The sequence below is a fragment of the Chanodichthys erythropterus genome, chromosome 20 (genome assembly GCF_024489055.1).
Source record: "Chanodichthys erythropterus isolate Z2021 chromosome 20, ASM2448905v1, whole genome shotgun sequence".
NCBI lineage: Eukaryota > Metazoa > Chordata > Actinopteri > Cypriniformes > Xenocyprididae > Chanodichthys > Chanodichthys erythropterus.
In genome coordinates this window covers 12,966,670-12,987,956 of record NC_090240.1, presented here as the reverse complement: position 1 = coordinate 12,987,956, position 21,287 = coordinate 12,966,670, and the positions used below count along the sequence as shown (strand labels likewise).

At 38.8% G+C, this 21,287-nt stretch overlaps 1 protein-coding gene across 5 annotated transcripts in view; it reads right to left on the bottom strand.

Annotated features, from left to right (window-relative positions):
* zbtb46 (zinc finger and BTB domain containing 46) overlaps positions 1-21,287 on the bottom strand; it is a 91,790-nt gene that overhangs the window by 16,502 nt on the left and 54,001 nt on the right. For 4 of the 5 annotated variants that reach the window (XM_067370787.1, XM_067370789.1, XM_067370785.1 and 1 more), the window contains 2 exons: positions 11,802-12,071; positions 700-929 (listed from right to left, as the gene is read on the bottom strand). In XM_067370787.1, coding sequence (XP_067226888.1) covers positions 700-929; positions 11,802-12,071 — 500 coding nt within the window. The remainder of the gene's footprint in view (positions 1-699; positions 930-11,801; positions 12,072-21,287) is intronic. The other variant, XM_067370790.1, reaches the window with a different exon arrangement.

The following is a 21,287-nucleotide window of genomic DNA, read 5'->3' as shown; positions in this document are numbered from 1 at the left end:
TAAGCAAACAGATGGCTTGTCCACAGAGATGGTACAACTTCTTGGGGAGGAGGTCCTGCGAAACCAAATGCCACCTCAGCACACACGGGGAGAATGCAATTTCCTGCTCACACTCAAGAAAACAAAAACCAAAAACCCACCCTGCCCCTCTGCATTGTCCGTCACTATTGATTTCTACCACCACCTGGATCCCCCTCGTATCAGAAGATCCTCAGCTGAGGAAAATGTCTCTTTTCTTTTTTCTTTCATCAGAATGACAAATGCACAGGGTGCTCAGAAAACTATCCTGAAGTCGGTCACTGATTTTTTGCACTGATTTTGGGGAGGGGAAATCTGTAGAATTCTGTGGAATGGATGTGAATATGGTAAAATGTGTTAAACGTAACCACCATAGATATTAAAGCGGACATAACCCATTGATTCCTGTCCAAATATAACTTTCACATTTGGTCCCCTCAATCTTAAATACATAAAAGAAACAAACATTTTTGATACATTTTTCTCATGGAAAGGAAGAAAAAGCAGAAACATGAATTAAAAAGAAACGGCGAACATGCAGGAACAGAGCTGGCAATGCAGCAAAAGAAAAAAAGAAGCAACAAATCTACAGAAATCCGACAGATTCTTAAAGAGGATATATACCAAGAGAGACACACAAAGCTGAAGGATAAGTGGCCTATAGGGTATTGTTGGACTTACCTCAGTGGGTGAGGCCTTCAGGGCCTGTTCCACATAGAGCTTGTCTGGGGGGCCCCCAGACTGTGACATATCGAGGGCCCCTGGGGGCCGCGGCACTGATGGCGGAGGTGGCAGTAGAAGAGGAAGAGGAGGAAGAGTAGACTGAAGAGAAGATGAAGACGCCCCGTGTTTGCTATCAAACAGGGCCCCTGGATGGTGGGAGCTGCTGCTGCCATTGGAGCAACGAGGCCCTGAGGAGCACAGGAAATGAGTCTCACCCACCTACTCTCAGACCAGCGGCCATCTTCCATACAGCAGCAGAGAGAGAGAGGAGGAGGAGGAAGAGGAGGAGGAGGAGGAGGGAGGGGGCAAGGGGCACACATAGCCTTCATTTAGAACCAGAGAGGGAGAGGAGGGAAGAGATGAAGAGACCGGAGTGGGGTTAGGGCTTGGCCTCTCTCGCTCTGTTTTTTTGGTCCTCTCCATCCACCCACGTGCACACACAAGGGAAGGCTGTATGAGTGTGTGTAAGTGAGCGATAAAGAAATGGGAAAGAAGAGGCTTTTAAATGATGGCGGACGTTCTCTTCATTTTAAAACCACATCAGGCTACTTGCCAAAAGTTCAAATGCGATATACACGAAATAGACTGCAACTGCACAACTCGTCAGGCGCCGAGAGTAGCAAAGGTTCAGAGAAAGGTGAAATATTTACACCAATTATATAACGTTGAGGAACAAATGAGATATTTTTATTTGACTTTGATGGATGATTTGTCTCAAAAATCTCTAATGTATAATAATTAGGCATGTCAGTTAATGATAATTTGATTAACTTAATAATATAATTATTTTTAACCCTGCCATCTATTGATTGTTTTCTGAATAGTTGATTAATCCTTTAGTTAATTTACCAATAAATAATAATTGTAACTAATCTATGTATGAACTTTTAACTAATGATATTATTTATCACAAAAGATCAGGTTTATGCAGTGTAGGCCTAATTAAGAAAGGTGTTATTGTGGCATTCAGTCACTTTTTGGGATTTACAGCTTACAATTGTGTGAACCCTGAAATGTTTTGTTCATTCAGGAGATTAAAGCAGCTGCTGGAATACGTTCATTCAGCTGTATGATCAAACAGCTGAAGTCACAACCGCATTCTAACTAACTAACTAACCATAGCTGTAACCATAGTGACATTATCAAACATGGTGGTGTCCATAAAACAGTGAATTTTTACCAGGATTGACAGTGCGTAATTAAATAAATGAGTCCAATCGATGTGTGAGTTCATCCATTAGATATTTTAAATAACCAACAACAGTGTTAAATGCTTCGTAACTAGTTGCAGAGAGTACGTTTGAGCCGCACATCTCGCAGCCTCGTACTCACGGCAGCTTGTAAGAAACAGAATGCTGCATGAATGCAGCCGTATTAATCACAAAATATGTGACGTCTCCTTTTTAAGCCAGGAAAGCCCCAGGATGTTTTCTTTTCAGATGCTCTTGCATAAAAGTTTTTCTGTGGTTTTTCATTTCGGTTTTGCAGAGCAACATTTTGTTTGGTCTCTGTTTAAAAGATTTCCACACTTTAGATCGGGCTTGCTTTTTTTTTTTGTAAAAATGGCTGATTTTCAGCATGCCCAGGAGCCACCATCATTGGGGAACATAAACAGCACAACGAATTGAAGCATTCCACACAAATCGACTAATTTACCTAATTGATTTGGTCAACATCGTTGCAGCCCAACTTTAGTGCAATTAATTTTAAAAATTACATGCTAAAAAATAATTAATCATGCCCAACGACCTGTATGTAATTCTGTAATAAGGGATTTTCCTAGCAAGTTTAGCCTTTTTAAAGCTTTTCAAACTACTTTACTGCATTCTAAGACATGGTGATGTCAGATGAGGTTTTTTTTTAATCTTTTTATTTCTATTCAATGATTTTTTGTGTTACACTGAAAGTCTGCATTTTAATAACAAATACATTTCATTTATCAGACCTGTGCTAGAACTATACTATATACAAGGTCATCTGAATAGCCAATATATGTGAGATGGAAGCCACTGTTTCTGAATGTTCATTTTTTTTTTTTGGAGAAGAAGAATTTTGTGGACTCCTGTTGTTGGGAATATGCCGGAGTTGCTGGTTAAGCGCTAAGTGGACAGATGCACAAGCTACAGTAATGCACAACCACGAACAGATTCCTGGAATTCTCCACTCCTACACTGTCCACTCCCATCCAGCACACATCACCCTCTCATTTCTCTTTCCTCGTGTCTGCAATGTGTTAACGTGCAGTAGCCGTGCTGCATACTCCTCTTCAATTAACAGCTACTGAAACTGAATGTATGGATCACATCAACATTAGTCCATTGTCATTCTCTCATTTGTAAAATTCCCAACTAAAGTGCACTTTGGTGCTTTGATGGCTTTTGTAAAACTTCTTCGGGGGTAAGTGAAAATGTGGTGTAGGGTTGAGTGATAGGATCAGGGGCAGGCGTTTGAATTAATTACCACCTACCATGGTCCATTACAATAGAAATTAAAACACTGATCACAGGTCAGTGGCTTTGCCTTAAAAATAAACGTTTCACATCTCTCCTATTAGTTATCTAAATAAAGTAACATGTCCTACGGTTGCTTTCCCAATCTAATGGAATCTACAGGGAGAAAATTCTCATCTGAATGTAGAAACAGTGAGTAGTTGAGAGGATACAGGAAATCATGTTATGCTATTATAGCTCATGATACACCAAACTAGCACAGGTTTGCTGGCCAACTGAGGTTAACCACCAGCTGGCATGTCCTTTCTGAGGGAAACGGTACAAACCTGTTTTGTTCCCTTAATCATATCTGATTGGTAACAATGTTTTTGTGTGGTTTGGAAGACATATTAGTCTTAGAACAATACATTTGAAATTGCATACTCACAAGTATGTACTTCTTTTGAATAAGTAATTATTTTCTCACTGTTAAAAAAGCAGTCTATATACAGTAGTCAACATTTGAAGTGGATCAAAACCTTTCATCAAAGTTGCCCTAAAACCTTTTTCTTAGGACAACTTAGTTCTTAGGACAACTTTTAACTTTTTTGATACATTTCAAATGTTCATACTGTAGTATGCATGTAATCCAGACGTACTACATTTGCCATGTTATCGTTGACCTATCAGCATCCTTTGTGCCATTTCACTGCCATTCACAACTTTTCTCCCATGGCCGAATCTCACCGGAAATAGTAGGTCCGGGTACTTTTCACCTACTGTTTTATGAATACTGTGAATTTGCACTTACTACTCTTTTCATATACTGTTTTTGCCTACTATATAGTAGGGAAGTATGCGATTTCGCACCCTATGTTGTAGCATGGGCAGAGCAAACGTGAAACTGTCTAGCTACAGCTCACCCAGAAGTGTAATGACCTATGAATTCGGCAAAAAAGGAAGCAGGCAAATAGCACAAACTGCAGGACAGTTTTACCTTCATTAGCGAAGCATTTACACCCAACCAGGAAGGCACATGCTCAGGTCCAATTTAATGAAATTTCAGCCCAAAAATAACCAAAAATTCTGCTCACTTCTGCTGACAGCTTGCCAACAGTTGCACAATTATGGGAACCTTCATTTGAATTCAACATAAGAAAAGAAATTGAATTTATTTGGTTCCAACTCATATCCAAATGTACTCCAGCATGTCCCATCTATAGTGATTTAAACTGAATTCGCTCATTTGCAATGGCAATACTTTAAAAAAATATATTTTCAAGAGTGCTGATCTAAGCTTGGTTTGAGTTTGTGTTTATCCATTATCAGAGGTTTTTTTCTAGTTGATTTTTTTTTTTTTTTTGCTACAATCAGGCTCATTAAAATATATATTCACAACTTTTACATGAGGTTGCCTTTTTTGACAGTTTTTCTATGTAAACGTGCTAAATGGATGTCTTTGACCATTGCTGTCATGTTTTTTGCAGCATCTTTGTCAATTTAAAGTCCCCCTGTAGTCAATAGTTTTATCCCTTAAAACTCATCTTTAATCACCAAAATGACATCTTTAAAAAAATGTATGTAATTGAATGTAATGCTACACCCTTGCTTCATTTAGCACACATGGAGCCATGAATATGCAAATCAGTCCCCGCCTCCACTCAATCACACAAGCTCAGACTACCAGAATAGGATCAGCCATTAGGTCAACTTTACTGTAGTAAACAGCAACGCTACATGATGACAAGTGGAAATACTAGTTTAATTTCTTCCATAGATGTTTGAACCAGAAATAGATTCAATAGAAGAAGTGGAAGATTGAATTATACAGGCTCGTCTACAAGTAAATTTATCAAAATAGTAATCCTTTTTATCTATTGCTCTCTACATCGGACACATAATGGTAACTAATATGATTAGCCTTTTGCTTGACTGCATGATCAAACAGCTAATAATGTGTTGCTAACGTTACACAAACCATGTTCCCATTCACCATCTGAGTCATTCAGCTGCCTTCTAACAATCAGTATCCTTACAAACGCTTTGAACACCTTTAGGCCTGTCCACACCGGGACGAATATCGTGCGTGATTATCATCGGCGTTTAACACCTCGTGACTAAACAAAGGGCGCCAATGTGAGTGTGCACACCAATTTGAAAAACGCCAGGCGTAAAAGTGTCATTTAAAAAAAAAAAAAAAAAAGCCTCGGGTTTGTTTTTTTGGTTTGACGTGCCGTGTTCAAAACTGGCAGACCAATTTGTTCATGTGCCTGGAGCTGCTGAAGTTACGGTAAAACACGACTTGGTGGCGCTCAATCACAAAACAGTCTTACCAAGCACACATTGATACTAAGACGACAAAGAGGAAGTAAGTAGACGAGGAAGACCCCTACAAAATATGGGTGCTCTGCCAGTTCTTGGTCACACCAATAGATGTGTATTATATGCCATTTTATTTCTGTATTTTTATTGTTTTTTTCTTTTACATTCAAGAAATATAGTTGAGAATGTCTATTTCATAAATATTTGCACTACCGTTCACTTGCACTACTGTTATTGTGACTTATTTGCACTACTGTTTCTGACTACCATCTCCTCATATCACGTATATGCCATATATGCCATTTTATATCTGTATTTTTATCTTCTTTAATTTTATATCATAAATATTTTTATTTGCACTACCGTTCAGCACAAGCACCATATACTGTCAGGAAATTTGCATGTTCACTCAACGCATCGCCAGTGAAAATCGCTTGGGTATGAACACGAAAAACGTCTCGAAAGACGCTGGCAATAAGCGTGCGTGATATTCGTCCTGGTGTGTACGAGGCTTTAGAACGTCAGTGGAGAAAGGAATATAGTTCATCATAACATCATTATGTACATCACATATAATTCGCCTGATATATTGCCAAATCTACCCAATTTTTCATATCAACAGTAAAATATACTGATATGCTGAAATTGCCGGCACGTTGACAACATATTTGTGACGTAAAGAGCAAGGGCGATTTCGAACCACGTTTTTGAGACGTCTTACGTTCACAGCAGTTTTAAGGTGAAAATACTCAGCAGTGGTGTTGACTGATGAATTTACACATGGTTTGTCTTGAAGCATATTAAAAATCACCACATAGACATATATACATTTAAAAACTTGATTTTCACCACAGGTGGTCTTTAAAAGAAGTTCAACTTTATAATACGCGTCTCGAGACACATGCTCTAGGTATTCGCCTTTGTGAAAAAATGTCAGTCCTGTCTTAAGGGATTGTAAACCGATGGGACAAAACATGTCAATATAATATGTCAAAGTTTTTAACATTTATATTTGCCTACAGTGTTTTGAAAGACAATGAGAAAAAAAAAGACAAGTGTGTCCAAATTTAACTTGTAATGTAGGTGTGTTTGTTACATATCTACAAATATGACAGTAAGGTCAAATTCAGTATGACAGAATACAGTATCCATACTGTATATGTATATTTATAAACCCATTTCGTTCTTTATATATTTTATGCACACTATCCCATGTGCAGTGGTGTACATTGTTCTGTATTGTATTGCATTAGAGTATTGTATATTTTGTTGTGTTGTAGCATTGACTGTGTACCATATAATATTTACACTGTATTGTTTGTGGTTTGGATTGGACATTTTTGTGTGTGGTTTGTTCTTTGGAAAAACTCACTGATTCCTAGTAAGTGTAAATTTGTATATCTGTTCACATGAAACACACACACACACACACACACACACACACACACACACACACACACACACACACACACACACACACACACACACACACACACACACACACACACACACACACACACACACACACACACACACACACACACACTCCCCTGAGACTTCGGCAGTGGTGTTGAAGAGGACAGGTTGTCAGCCTGCTGTCAGTGTGTATAGATCAGTGGAGAAGACAGACACACACCTAAAGCAAGTCACACCACCGAACCTGACCCAGGATCAGCCAATAAAACTCAATCTGGGTTAATCACAGCAGCCTGCAGGACGCAAGGGGACCCGCTGTGACCTGCTCGGCTCCATCAAATCAATTCCTTTCCTGGAGACTTCAACAAATCTACTTTGAAGTTTGGGAGAGGAGGGCAACTAGTGATCCGTCAGAGTGGGCACGGTGCGGTTGAACGAGCGCTGTTTGTTTTAGAGGGGTGCAGAACCCCAAACAATCATCGGTTGATCGGTTACACATTAACGAGAGTCTGCGAGTGTTTGTGCTGACTTAAACACGCATCCCTTCATGTAGAACTTGCTCAAGATCTTCCGTGATTATTGTTGAATATTGAGATTCGATTAACAAAAATAAAGAAATGGATTTTCATCTCGCTAATAAAATCAAAATGAAATGCATCTATTTACATAATTATACAAAAAAAGAAAATTCTGTCATTATTTACACTCCCTCATGTAGTTTCAAAGCTTTCTTTCAAGCTTCAAAAAGGGCGTAAAGCACCATAAAATTAGGCCGTATGTTTGCCACGCGTGACCGAATCTGGATTTGAACTCGAGAACTGGATCAGTCCGAATGAATCATTTAGACCAGTTATGAACTGGATTAACTGATCCATTTAAAAGGATCTGACTCAATTTGTTCACAATTCAGACATTGCTTTTCTTATGAATGTACCAAGAAGATCTAAATCAGATGTCAAGATTTTTAGTGAATAAATTTCAGTCTGTTCCTCACACAAAGCTACCAAATTACCGACTTGGAATACATATATATACAAACACACAATAAGGTTTGTATGAATAACTTTTATGGTGCTCCGTATGTGGTGTTTTGGTTCACCTTTTGTTTTCCACTGAAGAAAGAAAAACATGAGTTTGGAGGGCGACTAAATTATGACAATGTTCATTTTAAACTATTTAAGGCTGATTTATACTTGTGCATCAAATGTACACCGAAGCTATGGCGTAGGCCTGACGTGCACCTTTTCAAAAATGTAACGTCAGTTCTACACGGACCGTAAGCGCTGTGATTGGTCTGCTAGAACCCCTCCCTCAGGTCAAAAAACTGGCGCAGAACAAACAGAGGAGAGCGAGCATTTTCAACTTCCATAGGAATGAAAAACGCTCTGTTTCAGGGGACGCACACCATCAAACTGCAACAAAAGTCGTTGCCTATTTGCCCCGATCACTGCGGAAGCTTCTCTGACAACGTACATGACTGGTTCTTATTCGGATTTTGTCTTGATACTCAACATGGCCGCGGGACACTGCCTACTAGCACGTTGCACCAATGCGGACAACTATGCAGAAGTATAAATGAAAACTGACGCATAGCCTATGGCGCAGAGGCTCTGGCGTAGGTATAGGAAGAAGTATAAATTAGCCTTTAGGTTGAATGATAAATCAAATTTATTCCAAATAATAAATAAAAAAATATCTGTGGTGCATGGCTAAGATATCTCTGGATTACAGTCAGGACACTTTCCAAAGGGGAAATCTGAACTGCGTTGCATAGATAAGATGTCTCCGGAAGGGGGATTAGGGCTGTGTGGCACAGTTTGAGGTGTCTTGGCAAAAGGGGACATTGAAACTTTATCAGTTTGAAGTGCCTTAACAGGTAGCAGTCCTGTCGTGTGAGGAAGATCCATTTAGATCTGCTCTGATGGATAGATCTGTTTAGATCCACTCTGACAGACAACTACACACAAAAAAAAAACTCACTAACACTTCCTAGCTCATCCATCCCGATAGCAAAATTCTCTGTTTTTATTGTTATTTCTATTCTTTATGTTTTATTTTTCTTCTTCTTTTTTATATAAAGCACTTTGAATTACCATTGTGTATGAAATGTGCTATGCAAATAAAATTGCCTTGCCTTGCCTTATCCAACCACATCATTTAGAGTCCACTTTTCACAATCCAATCAATACGCAGTGACTAAAAACATTTTTCTTGTTGAATATCCAGTTTTACTCTGAAATCCGTCACATTAAAAAAGTACAATTGGTTGTGAATGGTGTTTCATGTTGACTTTAAGCCGGAAATAAAGATCATAGGAACATTCTGCCAGTGCTGGTGGAGGGCAGGATTCGTACATTAGTGAGATGATCAGATTAATGCTCCTCTACATTGTCTTTTAGCTAGAGTTTGGGAGACAAAAGCTCCTGTGGCGTGAGTGACAGCCACTGTGTTTCATCCTCAAGAGTGGCCATTAAGACTTAATGTAGTTCAGCAAACACACACTCTTGAGCCTGCCCTAAGGGTTTTAAGAGCAGGAGTGGTTCAGGGTTGTCCTCCCTCTCCTATTCAGAAGACTGAACTTAAACAGACAAAAGAGACAATTACCAACCTAGGACAGAGGGAGAGAGAGAGGGAGTGAAGGAGACACAAACTCACAAAGGAATAAGCCAAAAATAACATAACACACTCACAGACCCACACACATTCAATACTTTGACAAAGTGATTGAGTGTGGGCAAAGATTGGGTTTGGCGAACCCAAAGCTTTTATGAGTTTCAGTGCCATTCATAAAAGCTCTGGCATTTTTGGAGGAGGTATTTTACCACAGAAATGGTACAACTCACACACACTTCACCAAAACAACGTGTTGAGGGCATAAATATGCATGGATGCATCTAAATATGACAAACTACACTCTAGAAATTCTAGTTCTTTCTCAGCTGAGTACATTCAAATGTAAAATTCAAAATCTGCAGCCATTTAAAACACTATTTTTACATATATCGAGAGCCATTACGACTACACTTCAATTAAAACTATCTGTTAAGATAGGCACGGTACGGTAACAGTAATCCCATCATTTTTTTCACCCTCCCATCATAAAAAAAAGATATTAACACATACAAACACAAACACATTGGGCTTTCATGTTTTATGGGGACCTTCCATAGATGCCCATCACAGAAAAGTTTCTGCATTTTTAGATATTCAAAAAACATCACTTAGTATGATTTATAAACTGTTTTATTCATAGGAAAAAAAAAAAAGTCTGCACAAGGACACAGATTTTGGATATTGCCATTTTTATGGGGACATTTTGTCCCCATAACATAGGGTATACTTGAACCACACACACAAAAACCTGGAATTTCATGAGAACGTGTACTATCAGTGTTCTAAGTATGTCTCAGTTTCATCATGCGGTTCTGTTAATATTTAAGTATGACCATCAATTCTATGTCCCCAGTGTTGAAAAGCACAGTCTCTTTAAACAAAAATGGTATTTTTTATCTGGCATTATATCATAGTGTCATGTATTAACTCTTTCCCCGCCAGCATTTTTGAAAAAGGTTGCCAGCCGGCGCCAGCATTTTTGATCATTTTCACAAAAGTTTCATGGCTCCCAGAGTTTTGAGGCAGGCAGTTTTGATTTATATGTTGTTTAATGTTGATGATCACATAATTTTTCATATGCATTTGCTTATATATGCTATCGCTTGTTTCTGATTCTTCTGCACCTGTGTTTTGATCAGGAGATTCAGTACTCTTCAGAAGATGCGTAATAGCGTCCCTACCATATAACAATGAAAACACGGAAAGCCAGAAAATTCCATCAATGGCTGGGAAAAGAGTTATATGAAAAAATATGATGCCTCAAAGTAAAAAAAAAAAAAAAAAAAGATGTCCCCCTCATTCTGAGTAGGTTAAATACTAAATTCATTACTGTCCTGTGGTGTGACATGCTAAAGCACATCTAAAGCTAGAGTACTTTAAACCATTGAAATGAACTAGAGCAGAGGTCTTCGACCCTGCCTGGGGACCCACTGCCCAGCAAAATTTATTTCCAACCTGCTTCAGCACACCTGGCTGTGATTTCCAGGTGATCCTGAAGACCTAGAAATTAGGGCTGGAGCTAAACTCTGCAGGACAGTGGGTCCCCAGGAGCACGGCTGAAGACCTCTGAACTAGACAAATAATAACTCTGATTAAAAGTGGTTGAAAAACTCAAAAGAAATTGTGAACAATTACAGGACCTAAAACATAGTCTTTACCTCATACAAAATATATACATTTTAATGCAGGGGAATTTGTTAATTACCATCCACATTAATATACTCTCTAAGGCACAGCCAACTAATAGGATTTATTAAGACACAGGGGCACAGAGGTACATAAAGGCATACAGAAGCCTATAAGACAGTTTTCAAGCATTTGATGGTAGCAAAAGAGCATATACCATCCTAGCAAGTGCACAAAGTTCCAAAACCAAGAGTCCCTGTATAAGATTCTATGTAAACTCCAAGGTTTGTGGACACATAAAATACAATAGTGAGTCTTGAAGCACTCAATGACAGCACATACAGCCTTTACCTTTCTAACAGGACCACATACAAATCTCTATAGATTCTCTAGAAACGTCAATGTTTTCAGAGAAAACCTACAAAAACTCCACTATAGCACATACAGCCCAGCCGATAAGTACCTAAAAGTCCCTACAGGACCCTATGGAATCCCTGACCTGTCAAAACCTATAGGAGAGTTTTTATGCACAGCACATAACACACAGCGTATATTGTTCTAGCAGGAGCAGATCTACGTCCCAGTGGGATTCTATCAGTACCTAAGACTATGGAAACTCCATGAGCGAGAGCAGCAGACCACAGTGTGACTTACGGGATAGAGAGTGTCCGCCCTTGGGCAGGTATTCGAACAGAAGCGGGTTCTCCTCTCCGAGCATCTCTGCCCCCAGAGACAGCAAGCTGTTTTTGCTCATGAGGGCGGCACGCAGGTTGGCCACCGAGCCCCCTCTCTCCTGGGCCACGGCCTCATCCCGCTCCCCGGACAGAAACCCGCTGTCTCCCGCTGCGGCCTCCTCCTGCTTTACCAGGAGGTCCATGCGCTCGCTGCGGCTGTCGGACATGTTGGGTTCCGTCACTTCTGCACCTGAGAGGAAAGAGGAATGTTAATGAATTCTCAAAGACACAAATATACACACAAAATACAAGATGGGAATTTGTCTACTAACTTACAAGAACAGGTTCAAACCAGAGCATTTGCATATATGTGTGAATGTGTAAATTCTGAATTCTTGACTAAAATGTTAAGCATGACAAATACGGCTGTGTAAAAATTAGGGCTGCCCCCTAATAGTCTAATAAGTCTACAATACCCTAATTAGTTGACAAGAAGAGGCAAAGTTTTATTAGTCAGTTAGTCGCAGGAAAAAACTTGTGGTTAACAGCTGGTCCTTGTGGTAATTGGGCATGAAATCCAAACGTTTGCCTATCATCCGTTGACCTCAAATGTGGCTCATCATTTGAAACATGCAAGTAGTAGCAACTTTACATGGCAGCTCGCTCTAACGTTAACCTTAATAAATGTGGAAACAACTTAAAATACTCTTTAAAATACTCTATTTTTGGTCATCCATATAAAAGTAATACATCATTCGAAACTGGGTCGACTTCTATTTGTGTACAGTCACCATAACAAGAAAACGTTGTGCTTTTGTAAAATAAAGAAAGCAAACGGGATGCACTTTCTGAAGCACATCGCAAACATTAACCGAAACTCAGCATACAGGCTACTCACCTCACAGGCATGAGAAATATATCTATAGAATGTCTACTTTTAAATGAACCAATTCAAATAAAAAAGAAACACTCTGATTATGTAATCCGTATGAAATGTGCATTTCTCTCTATAAGCGCGTTACTGCGGAGATGGCGAGTCAGCATTGTCAACTTCATCTTTGCAGCCGACGCTGACTCCGAAAAAAATAGTTTATTAATAAATAATTAAAATGTCTCCTTGCTATTTTTTTACACATTCATAATCATAACTTTTGCCAGTGTTTTGCAGCAAGCTTTATGTGTGTGCTTGAGCGCAGAATAGGCAATATTCTGCTTATATTAAATGCTCATTATGGTTTAGTATTCTACTCAGTATATATTTAAATAATTAAATTAATATAAAAGTGTGATTAAGGCTTAAAAAATAATCCATATTTCCAATTAACTGTCTGGGACTTTTATTTGAATTATCTGTACTACTACTTAAAATTCCAAGACTGATCGTGACTATGACTCATGATTTTCTTCATGTAAAATGAAATGGAAATTCATAAAGTTTATTTTCTAATGCATGCATTTTTACATTTTTATGAATTATCCATGCATTAATTATTTTTTTTTTTAAATGTTGACCTTGCCATTTTTAATCAAAATGTCACAGCTTGATCTTCTGGTGAAAAGGCAGACATTTCTATGGTGCCATATGCAAGTTTTCTCCAATCTTTCTCCAATCATTTTGTCCGCCTAATCTCCGCCCCTTTCTTAAAATGGATTGCAAGCTTGCATTCAGATCTGCCTCCATCCAATTAACAACCAATTGATTGAACCAAGTCCAGCCCTACATTTTATTTAGTCTGTTCTACTCAATATGGAAGAAAATATCTGTCGCTCCTTCCGATTCATTGAAATTTTAAAACTGAAATATACCCAAAACAATCCGAGTCAAATCAAATTGACTTAGCAAAATGAAAGTGAAATGAATTCTAGCTCTGAATAAATAATACATCAAACTGATAAATAATACATCAAAAAGAGAAACCTATTTGATCCCTGCAGTTCAATCGTTTAAAAAAGAAAAAAAACAGCCATGTCAGTCTTTACCTCCCTATTCATTACTACTGTCAGATCAGGCAACAGAGAGAAGGCTGCCAAAACACACATGTGCACACTTCTCCTGTCAAAAGACAAGGACTGCTTGGATGTGAGGATGTCCAAACTGTAAGAACAACGGTAAAAAAGTGGCAAGACAAAACAAAAACAACAACAAAAAAATTATTTACCAGCAGAGAGCCAGAAAGGCTTGTTTAGACTAAACTGACAGCCTAAAGGAGAAGAGCTTCTCAAAACAGCTGTCAGTGAAGCTCAGATCAGTGGAAGCCTCAAAGCAGCATGAACGACAGCCCAGCCGGCAAACCACTTCAGTCACGGCACCGCAAGACCCGCCCACAACCTGCCATACTTCACACCACTTAATTACACCTTACATTAGGACAGCATGCTTGCAGAAAATACGCATTAGGCTCTCGCGCGCACGCACACACACACACACAGAGCTAGGCTCTGAAGCGCGTATTGTGTTTACACAGTATTCTCTGGGGTCTGGAAGAATAGACAGAGAAATGGAGACAGTGTGAGTGGATGAAACATAATGAGTGTTATAAACCCCCTACCTCAACACACACACACTGTAACTTCATCTGAGGGCCTCCCAATGACAAGCACGGCAACTTTATCAACTTTGAGTTTTAGAGGAGGATTTGGCTCATTTCCAGAGAGAGACTCTGTGTGTTTGTGTGATTCTGGTAAACCCTACGTTACGGGGACAAAATGTCCCCGAAAAGATGGCAATATCCGAAATCCTTGTCCTTGTGGGGACATTTTTTGTTCCCCATGAGTAAAACAGCTTCATACTATCATACTTAGTGATGTTTTTTGAAAATTTGAAAATGCAGAAACTTTTTTTTTGATGGGTAGGTTTAGGAGTAGGGTTAGGGTTACAGTTTGTGCAATATAAATATCATTGTCTATGGGAAGTTCCCATAAAACATGGAAACCCAATATGTGTATGTGTGTGTGTGTGTGTGTGTGCGTGCACGTTTTGTGACATATCAGGACACAAATGTGTATAATGACATGGGTATGACAGAGGTATTACAAGGAGAGGGTGACTTATGAGGACATTACCCCATTTCCCCATTTTTCAAAAGGCTTATAAATCATACAGAATGAGTTTTTGTGAGAAAGTAAAAGTGTGCCCAGTTTCCTGTGATGATAGGTTTAGGGGTAGGGTTGGTGTAGGGAGATAGAAAATACGGTTTGTACAGTATAAAAACTATTACGCCTATGAAATGTCCCCACAATTCACAAAAAGAAATGTGTGTGTGTGTGTGTGTGTGTGTGTGTGTGTGTGTGTGTGTGTGTGTGTGTGCTTTTGTTTATATTACATTGTGGGGACCAAATGTCCCCATGATGTAATATAAACCTGAGTTCACCTACATCGTGGGGACCAGCCAGCGGTCCCCACAATGTAAATGGGTTTATAAATCATATAGAATGAGTTTTTGTGAAAAAGTAAAAGTTTGCACAGTTTCCTGTGAGGGTTAGGTTTAGGGGTAGGGGCAGGTTAGGGGGATAGAATGTACAGTTTGTTCAGTGTAAAATGCATTGAAGTCTATGGAAAGTCCCCACAATTCACAAAAACAAACATGTGTGTGTGTGTGTGTGTGTGTGTGTGTGTGTGTGTGTGTGTGTGTGTGTGAGACGATCATGAAGCAGTGATCCCATAAAGATCTTATCATCTCTTCTGGTGTCCACAACCTGGAGTTCACAAGAAGGTCACTCATGAACAACTGAGCCTCCATCATTCAAACCTACTCTATTTTCTGTAACATTTGCATTAACAAGCAAATCTGGTATTAATATTTTCATTTTTGGAAAATAAGTGCCGTTTAGGCAGATTCTGTAGATTCCAATATTTACCTTAGTGGTCTTGCCAAGCTCACAAAAAGCTTGTTAGGAAAGGTCAATGACAAATAAAACGTGTTCAACAGACTGTTCAAAAGAGTGTTCAAGATAAAGAAAAAGTAAAATCCTTTTCAAAAATGTAGCTGAAAAAAAAAAAATGCCGAGATCTTACAAATGTGTTCTTGTTATATACCAGTTTCAACAGTGGGTTTTGATTCATTAATCAAGTTTGAACAATAATGACATTTACATCCCTAACTAACTTTGTCATGTTATAAAAAGGTCAAAAGACACACAGTCTTGAGGGTCTCCAGGGGTCCTCTTGAGATCATTTTTCAAATAATAATCAGCAGTGAAGCAGTTTTCTTAATACGCTGTAAGAAATAATAATACATTCCAATTTACTCAAGGTTTTCTTTTCAAGAATTTCATTCCACTAATGATTTTTTTTTTCACTTCATTATGATATCAGTTGTATCACCCTGATATTTATCCTACCCCCAAAAAAACAAATTCATTTTAGTTTGCAAGTTCAATACACGTTAATCATAGAATGGGTGTATTTAACTCACTGTATGTGTGAATTATTATTATATCTGGGGGAATAAATGAGTGTCATGTCATTGACCCATGAAGTCATGATCAGTCTGATTGCGGTTGGTTGCCTTACATGTTGGTCAGACCAGACCAGTTCCAGTTCCAGACTCTGATCCACTTTAAAGTTTATACTGGCCATAAGATCTACTCATTTTCACAGGAACTGGTCTGGTCTGACCAACATGTAGGGCAACCAACCGCAATTAGTTTTGTTGTACATGCTATTTAGGTAAGTTTATCTAACCTATCTTTGTTAACATCACAAGCTGACAGCACAAAAATAGACTAAAGTGGAACAGAGTCTTGAAATAATTGCAAAACAGTTATTGGTCCATGACTGACTGTACAGAATATCTATTTAACTTGACACTATGTGACTTAAGAAAAACTGAATATCTAGCTTAGCCATATAAACAAGCTGGCATAGAAGCCAGCCAATCAGATTAGAACTGGCAATGTGACAGTCATTTCAATATAACCACAAAAAAAAGACCATAGAAAGAAAGAGAGCACATCTTATTCTCACTGTTTGAGGTGCTGAAAGAAGCAATTGTGAAACAGAATAAGAGAGAGGATGTGGAATATGTAGAAATTAGTGAGGAAGCAGAAATGTGGAGGTGAGAGAGAGACCGAGATAGAGGTGTCCGCTACTAAAAAGATAGATAATTTCAACATAATTTCATCATTTCAAGATCATAATTTGGTTAATGTGTAATTTATGAAAATGTTTCTCATTCATAAATTCTGTGCAGCTTCAATTCTTGTTTCTTTAAGAAATGTTGAATGTGTGTTCATGAATATCTTGCCTTGTGTGTAGCTCAAATGCCACAGGGGAACATTCCACTAAAACCAGCGGATTAAACGCAATTCGGAGAGGTGTGTGTGTGTGTGTGTGAGAGGGAAAGTGTGTTAATGGATGCACCCATTATACAATTGACCCTCACCGACCAAGAGCTTTACAAACAATCATACGATCAGCCGAACATAACGTGTGTGTTTTTGAGTTTATGGTTTATGAGGAAACAAATGTGTATAATGACATGGGTATTACAATGTAAACATGGATCCTGTGTCCTTATAAACCAAATGGCTTAAAAACTGTGTAAACATTCCAAAAATGGCAAACGTTTTCTGTGGTGGGTCGTTTAAGGGTAGGGTTAGTATAGGGGTATATAATATACAGTTTGTACAGTATAAAATCCATTTTGCCTATGGAGAGTCCCCATAAACTATATATTCAAATGTGTGTGTGTGTGTGCGTGCCGGAGTTTGCATGTGTAAATGAGACTATATTTAGAAAAAACATACAGCAAATAAGATGCATGTTGTTGGAATTATGGCTTAGCAGTTAACACATGGTCTGGACACATTGAGCCTTGGTGCTCAAGTGGGAAATCTGGGTCTTCTCAAACAGTGCCCATCTTAACATACAGTCAGTGAGAAATAAATTTGCCAACTTTACTAGTAACTGCAATATATGCATGGATTAAATTACAATAATGATAGTCTACTTGTAGATGGGAAAGAAATATTGTTGATAAGTGAGCAGAAAAGGGAAAAAGGACAAGCAGGAGAAATAAATGAGCAATGAGTGGACAAGTTACACACACACACACACACTGATGTGCACAAACACACTCAGGCAGAGTTAATTAAGTTGGGGGAGTGGGGAGAAGGGAAGCGGGAATTCATTAGATAAGTTCGACCCTCATCTGTGGGCTGGGGCCACAAGAGTCAATCAATAAAATGGATCTTCCGCTCCCAAATGCCCCAAGACCCGACGCCCACAATGAAGAGAGGAGAAACTTGCCCCTTTGACCCCGATTTCTCCCCCTACACACCTGCCCTGACCTCTCGCCCAACACAAACACATTACAGCCAACACAATACTGAGGCATGCCGTTATTTTAACCACCACATATTCCACTCTGTTGCGCTCTATGGCATCTCACCGTTCATTACATCCCACTCAATGCGCCACATGGAGATACAGGAGGGATCATTCCCATAGCCGTTATGAGCCCAATGTGATGCACATCTAAATGTACAAATGCATGGGGAACAGCCTACAGACAATGCAGGGGTCTGTGTACAAGTCTATAAGAAAATACTGTCTCGTATATAAGCATCAACAGGCAATACGAGCACAGAACACATATAGAAACCTATATGAGAGTCTTGCTGTTCCAGCGAGAGCATGAGCAGTGCCAGTCCTGCTCCATCTAGTACCAATGCTTGGAAGATATGCAGAGTCAAAAACGGGCATAATGACAGACAGAAATAAACATTAATAAAGTACCAGCTTAGCATGTGTAAAATGTACAAACTGGCAAAAAAAAAAAAAAAAAAAAAAAAGAAGTATAAAGACGTTAAAAACAAATAAAGTAAAAGACATCTTCAAAGCAAGGGGTTTCAAAAGGCCCCAGGGACCTCATGGGTGGCACAAGAGTGATCTAGGGTCAGTGGAACCCCCTAGAATTCAATTTGAATTTAATTTGAAGGGTTCCACATCCGTAAGACTTTCGTTCATCTTCAGAACACAAATGAAGATCTTTTTTTATTAAATCTGAGAGCTTTCTGTCCCTCCATAGACAGCTACGCAACTACCAATTTGATGCTTAAAAATTTCACAAAGAGATAGTAAAACTAATCCATATGAATTGAGGGGTTTATTCCACATTTTCTGAAGAGACTCGATCGCTTTATATGATGAACAGATTGAATTTAGACTTTTATTCACATATAAACATTCAGCAAACATAAACAGAAGCTCAACTGAACCAGCTTGATGCACAAGAAAAAAAAAAAAAAAAAAAACTCTTTCTGAAGCTCAAACGTACTTTGTAACACAAGAATGAACCTCATTGGTTCTCGCACGTCAAACATGCTTGAGCTTCAGTTTACCACAACCGATGTGTGAGCTGATGAATGTTTATATGTAGGGATGCACTGATACCATTTTTAAGCACTAAGTACGAGTACCGATATTTTTTTTTCCTGGTACTCACCGATACCGATGCCTATACATTAATTAATTTATGAACATTAATGACAGACAACTATTTAATGAGGCTACTGTCATCAAGACCGAATCCATGGATGTAATATATTTATATATTTATATATTTTGACAACTATTTGTGCATTTGACCATTCAGGCGCAAGGAGAACTGATCGCGCGCCATCTGAGAGAACTAGAAGGCCTATATATGAATAAAGGCCTGAATTTAATTCAGAAAATTTGCACTAAACTGCTCAATTCATATGGATTAGTTTTACGATCTCTTTATGAACTTTCTAAAGTGTCAAAGTGGTAGTTATGTAGCTGTCTATGGAGAGACAGAAAGCTTTCATCAAAAAGATCTTCAATAGCATTACAGATTTTAAAGGACATGAGGGTAATTGATGACAGAATTTTCATTTTTTGGTGAACTATCCCTTTAACTTCAATTATTTCTGATTTTCAATAAGTATCAAATGGTAAAAATATAGTACTTAGATATACTACCATTCAAAAATGTCTTAAAGTCTTTACTGTCACTTTTGATTAATTTAATGTGTACTTGCTAAATAAAAGTACCAATTTCTTTCAACCAACATCAACAACAAATACTGTACGTACACAAACACCTGTAATGTAATAGCACGGTACTGAATTATTACCATATTTACGTATGATGCTATTAGCAAAAACAGGATACTTAAGTCACAAAATGTCTTTACCTGCAGTACAGCGTCGTGCAAAAGTGTACATGCAGGTAACCTAAAGATCTTTTTCATCGCTGGTGAACAATAGGAAGCTTTTGCATGTTTGCTTTATTTGACTCTAGGTAAATGTTCCACTTCATCTAGAACTCTTTTTGTTCTCCGTATTCTGAAGTGCCCAGTTTTACAGAGTGAGAAACCGCTCCAAACGCTTCATTGTGTGAGTGATCCATCCAAATTATTCACACTGAAACCCAAATCCGATTTTTACTAACCAGTTTGGCCAATTCATTGAAAAGTACCACCTCAAAAGAGTGATTCATTTAATCAGACATCGCTTGTTGTGGTTCTATACAGAAAGCAAAAAATCTCCAAGGTGTACGGACACGCACTGTATTAAAGCCCACAGGAGAGTCTTCAAGCACTAATTATTCACCATATACTACACAGCATAATACGCTATACAATACGTAAATACTATTTTATTCAATCCACACCATACAAGACGCATTTCCTAACGTCCCGCCATTATTACGTCCCACTCGAGACGGCGCATTGAGATACCGGAGGCATTGTTGTGCCTTTGTTTCTGATAGCAGCTTAAGTGATCGAGGAACGCTGGTGGAATCTTTGTTCACGTGTGTAATCCGAAAGCTTTAATGGGCACTGATTGAAGTGTTGTGTCACACCGAGTGAGATTACAGTGGGAATAATGGTGTGTATTGTCCCCCGTTCCCCTCATAAGAGAACGCCTGAATCAGTTTGATTCTTTCTTGCAAAGGGGATCTCAGTTTAATGTGGTTGCCATGGCAGCCAGGCACTCTTGGCTTCAACATTTATGCTAAATAAAACACCCTTTTAAGAGTAGACACAAATAGGCGGACCCACGGTGTTGGCTTTGTGTCCGTGCATGATTGTGTGTGTGTCTGCGCGTGGGCGTCCACTGGTTTGAACGTATCTGTTTGTCGTGTTCTAGAATGTAAACTCTCGGCATGAGAGAATATGCATTCAGAAACACGAATAAGTGTGTAATAATCGTGCGTAGTAGCTAATGTAAGACCTTGTGGAGCAGCACTGAATGCACGCTTCGTCTCTGAAAGAGCTTTTGTGAACGCTGAGAGTGTGTGATCTGTGCGTGTTAATAGTTATTGGAGGGGATGGGGTTGGGCGAATGTCTATTAAAGCACAATAAACGAAAGAAAGACAGAGAGAAAAGGGTCATCTGACGGGCTTTGACCCCGTGACCCTCTGTTCCAGCTGCTGTGGCGATTACGACCCTCCCCGGCTGAAACTCAACACTGTCTTTTGTTTCAGCCGGTTT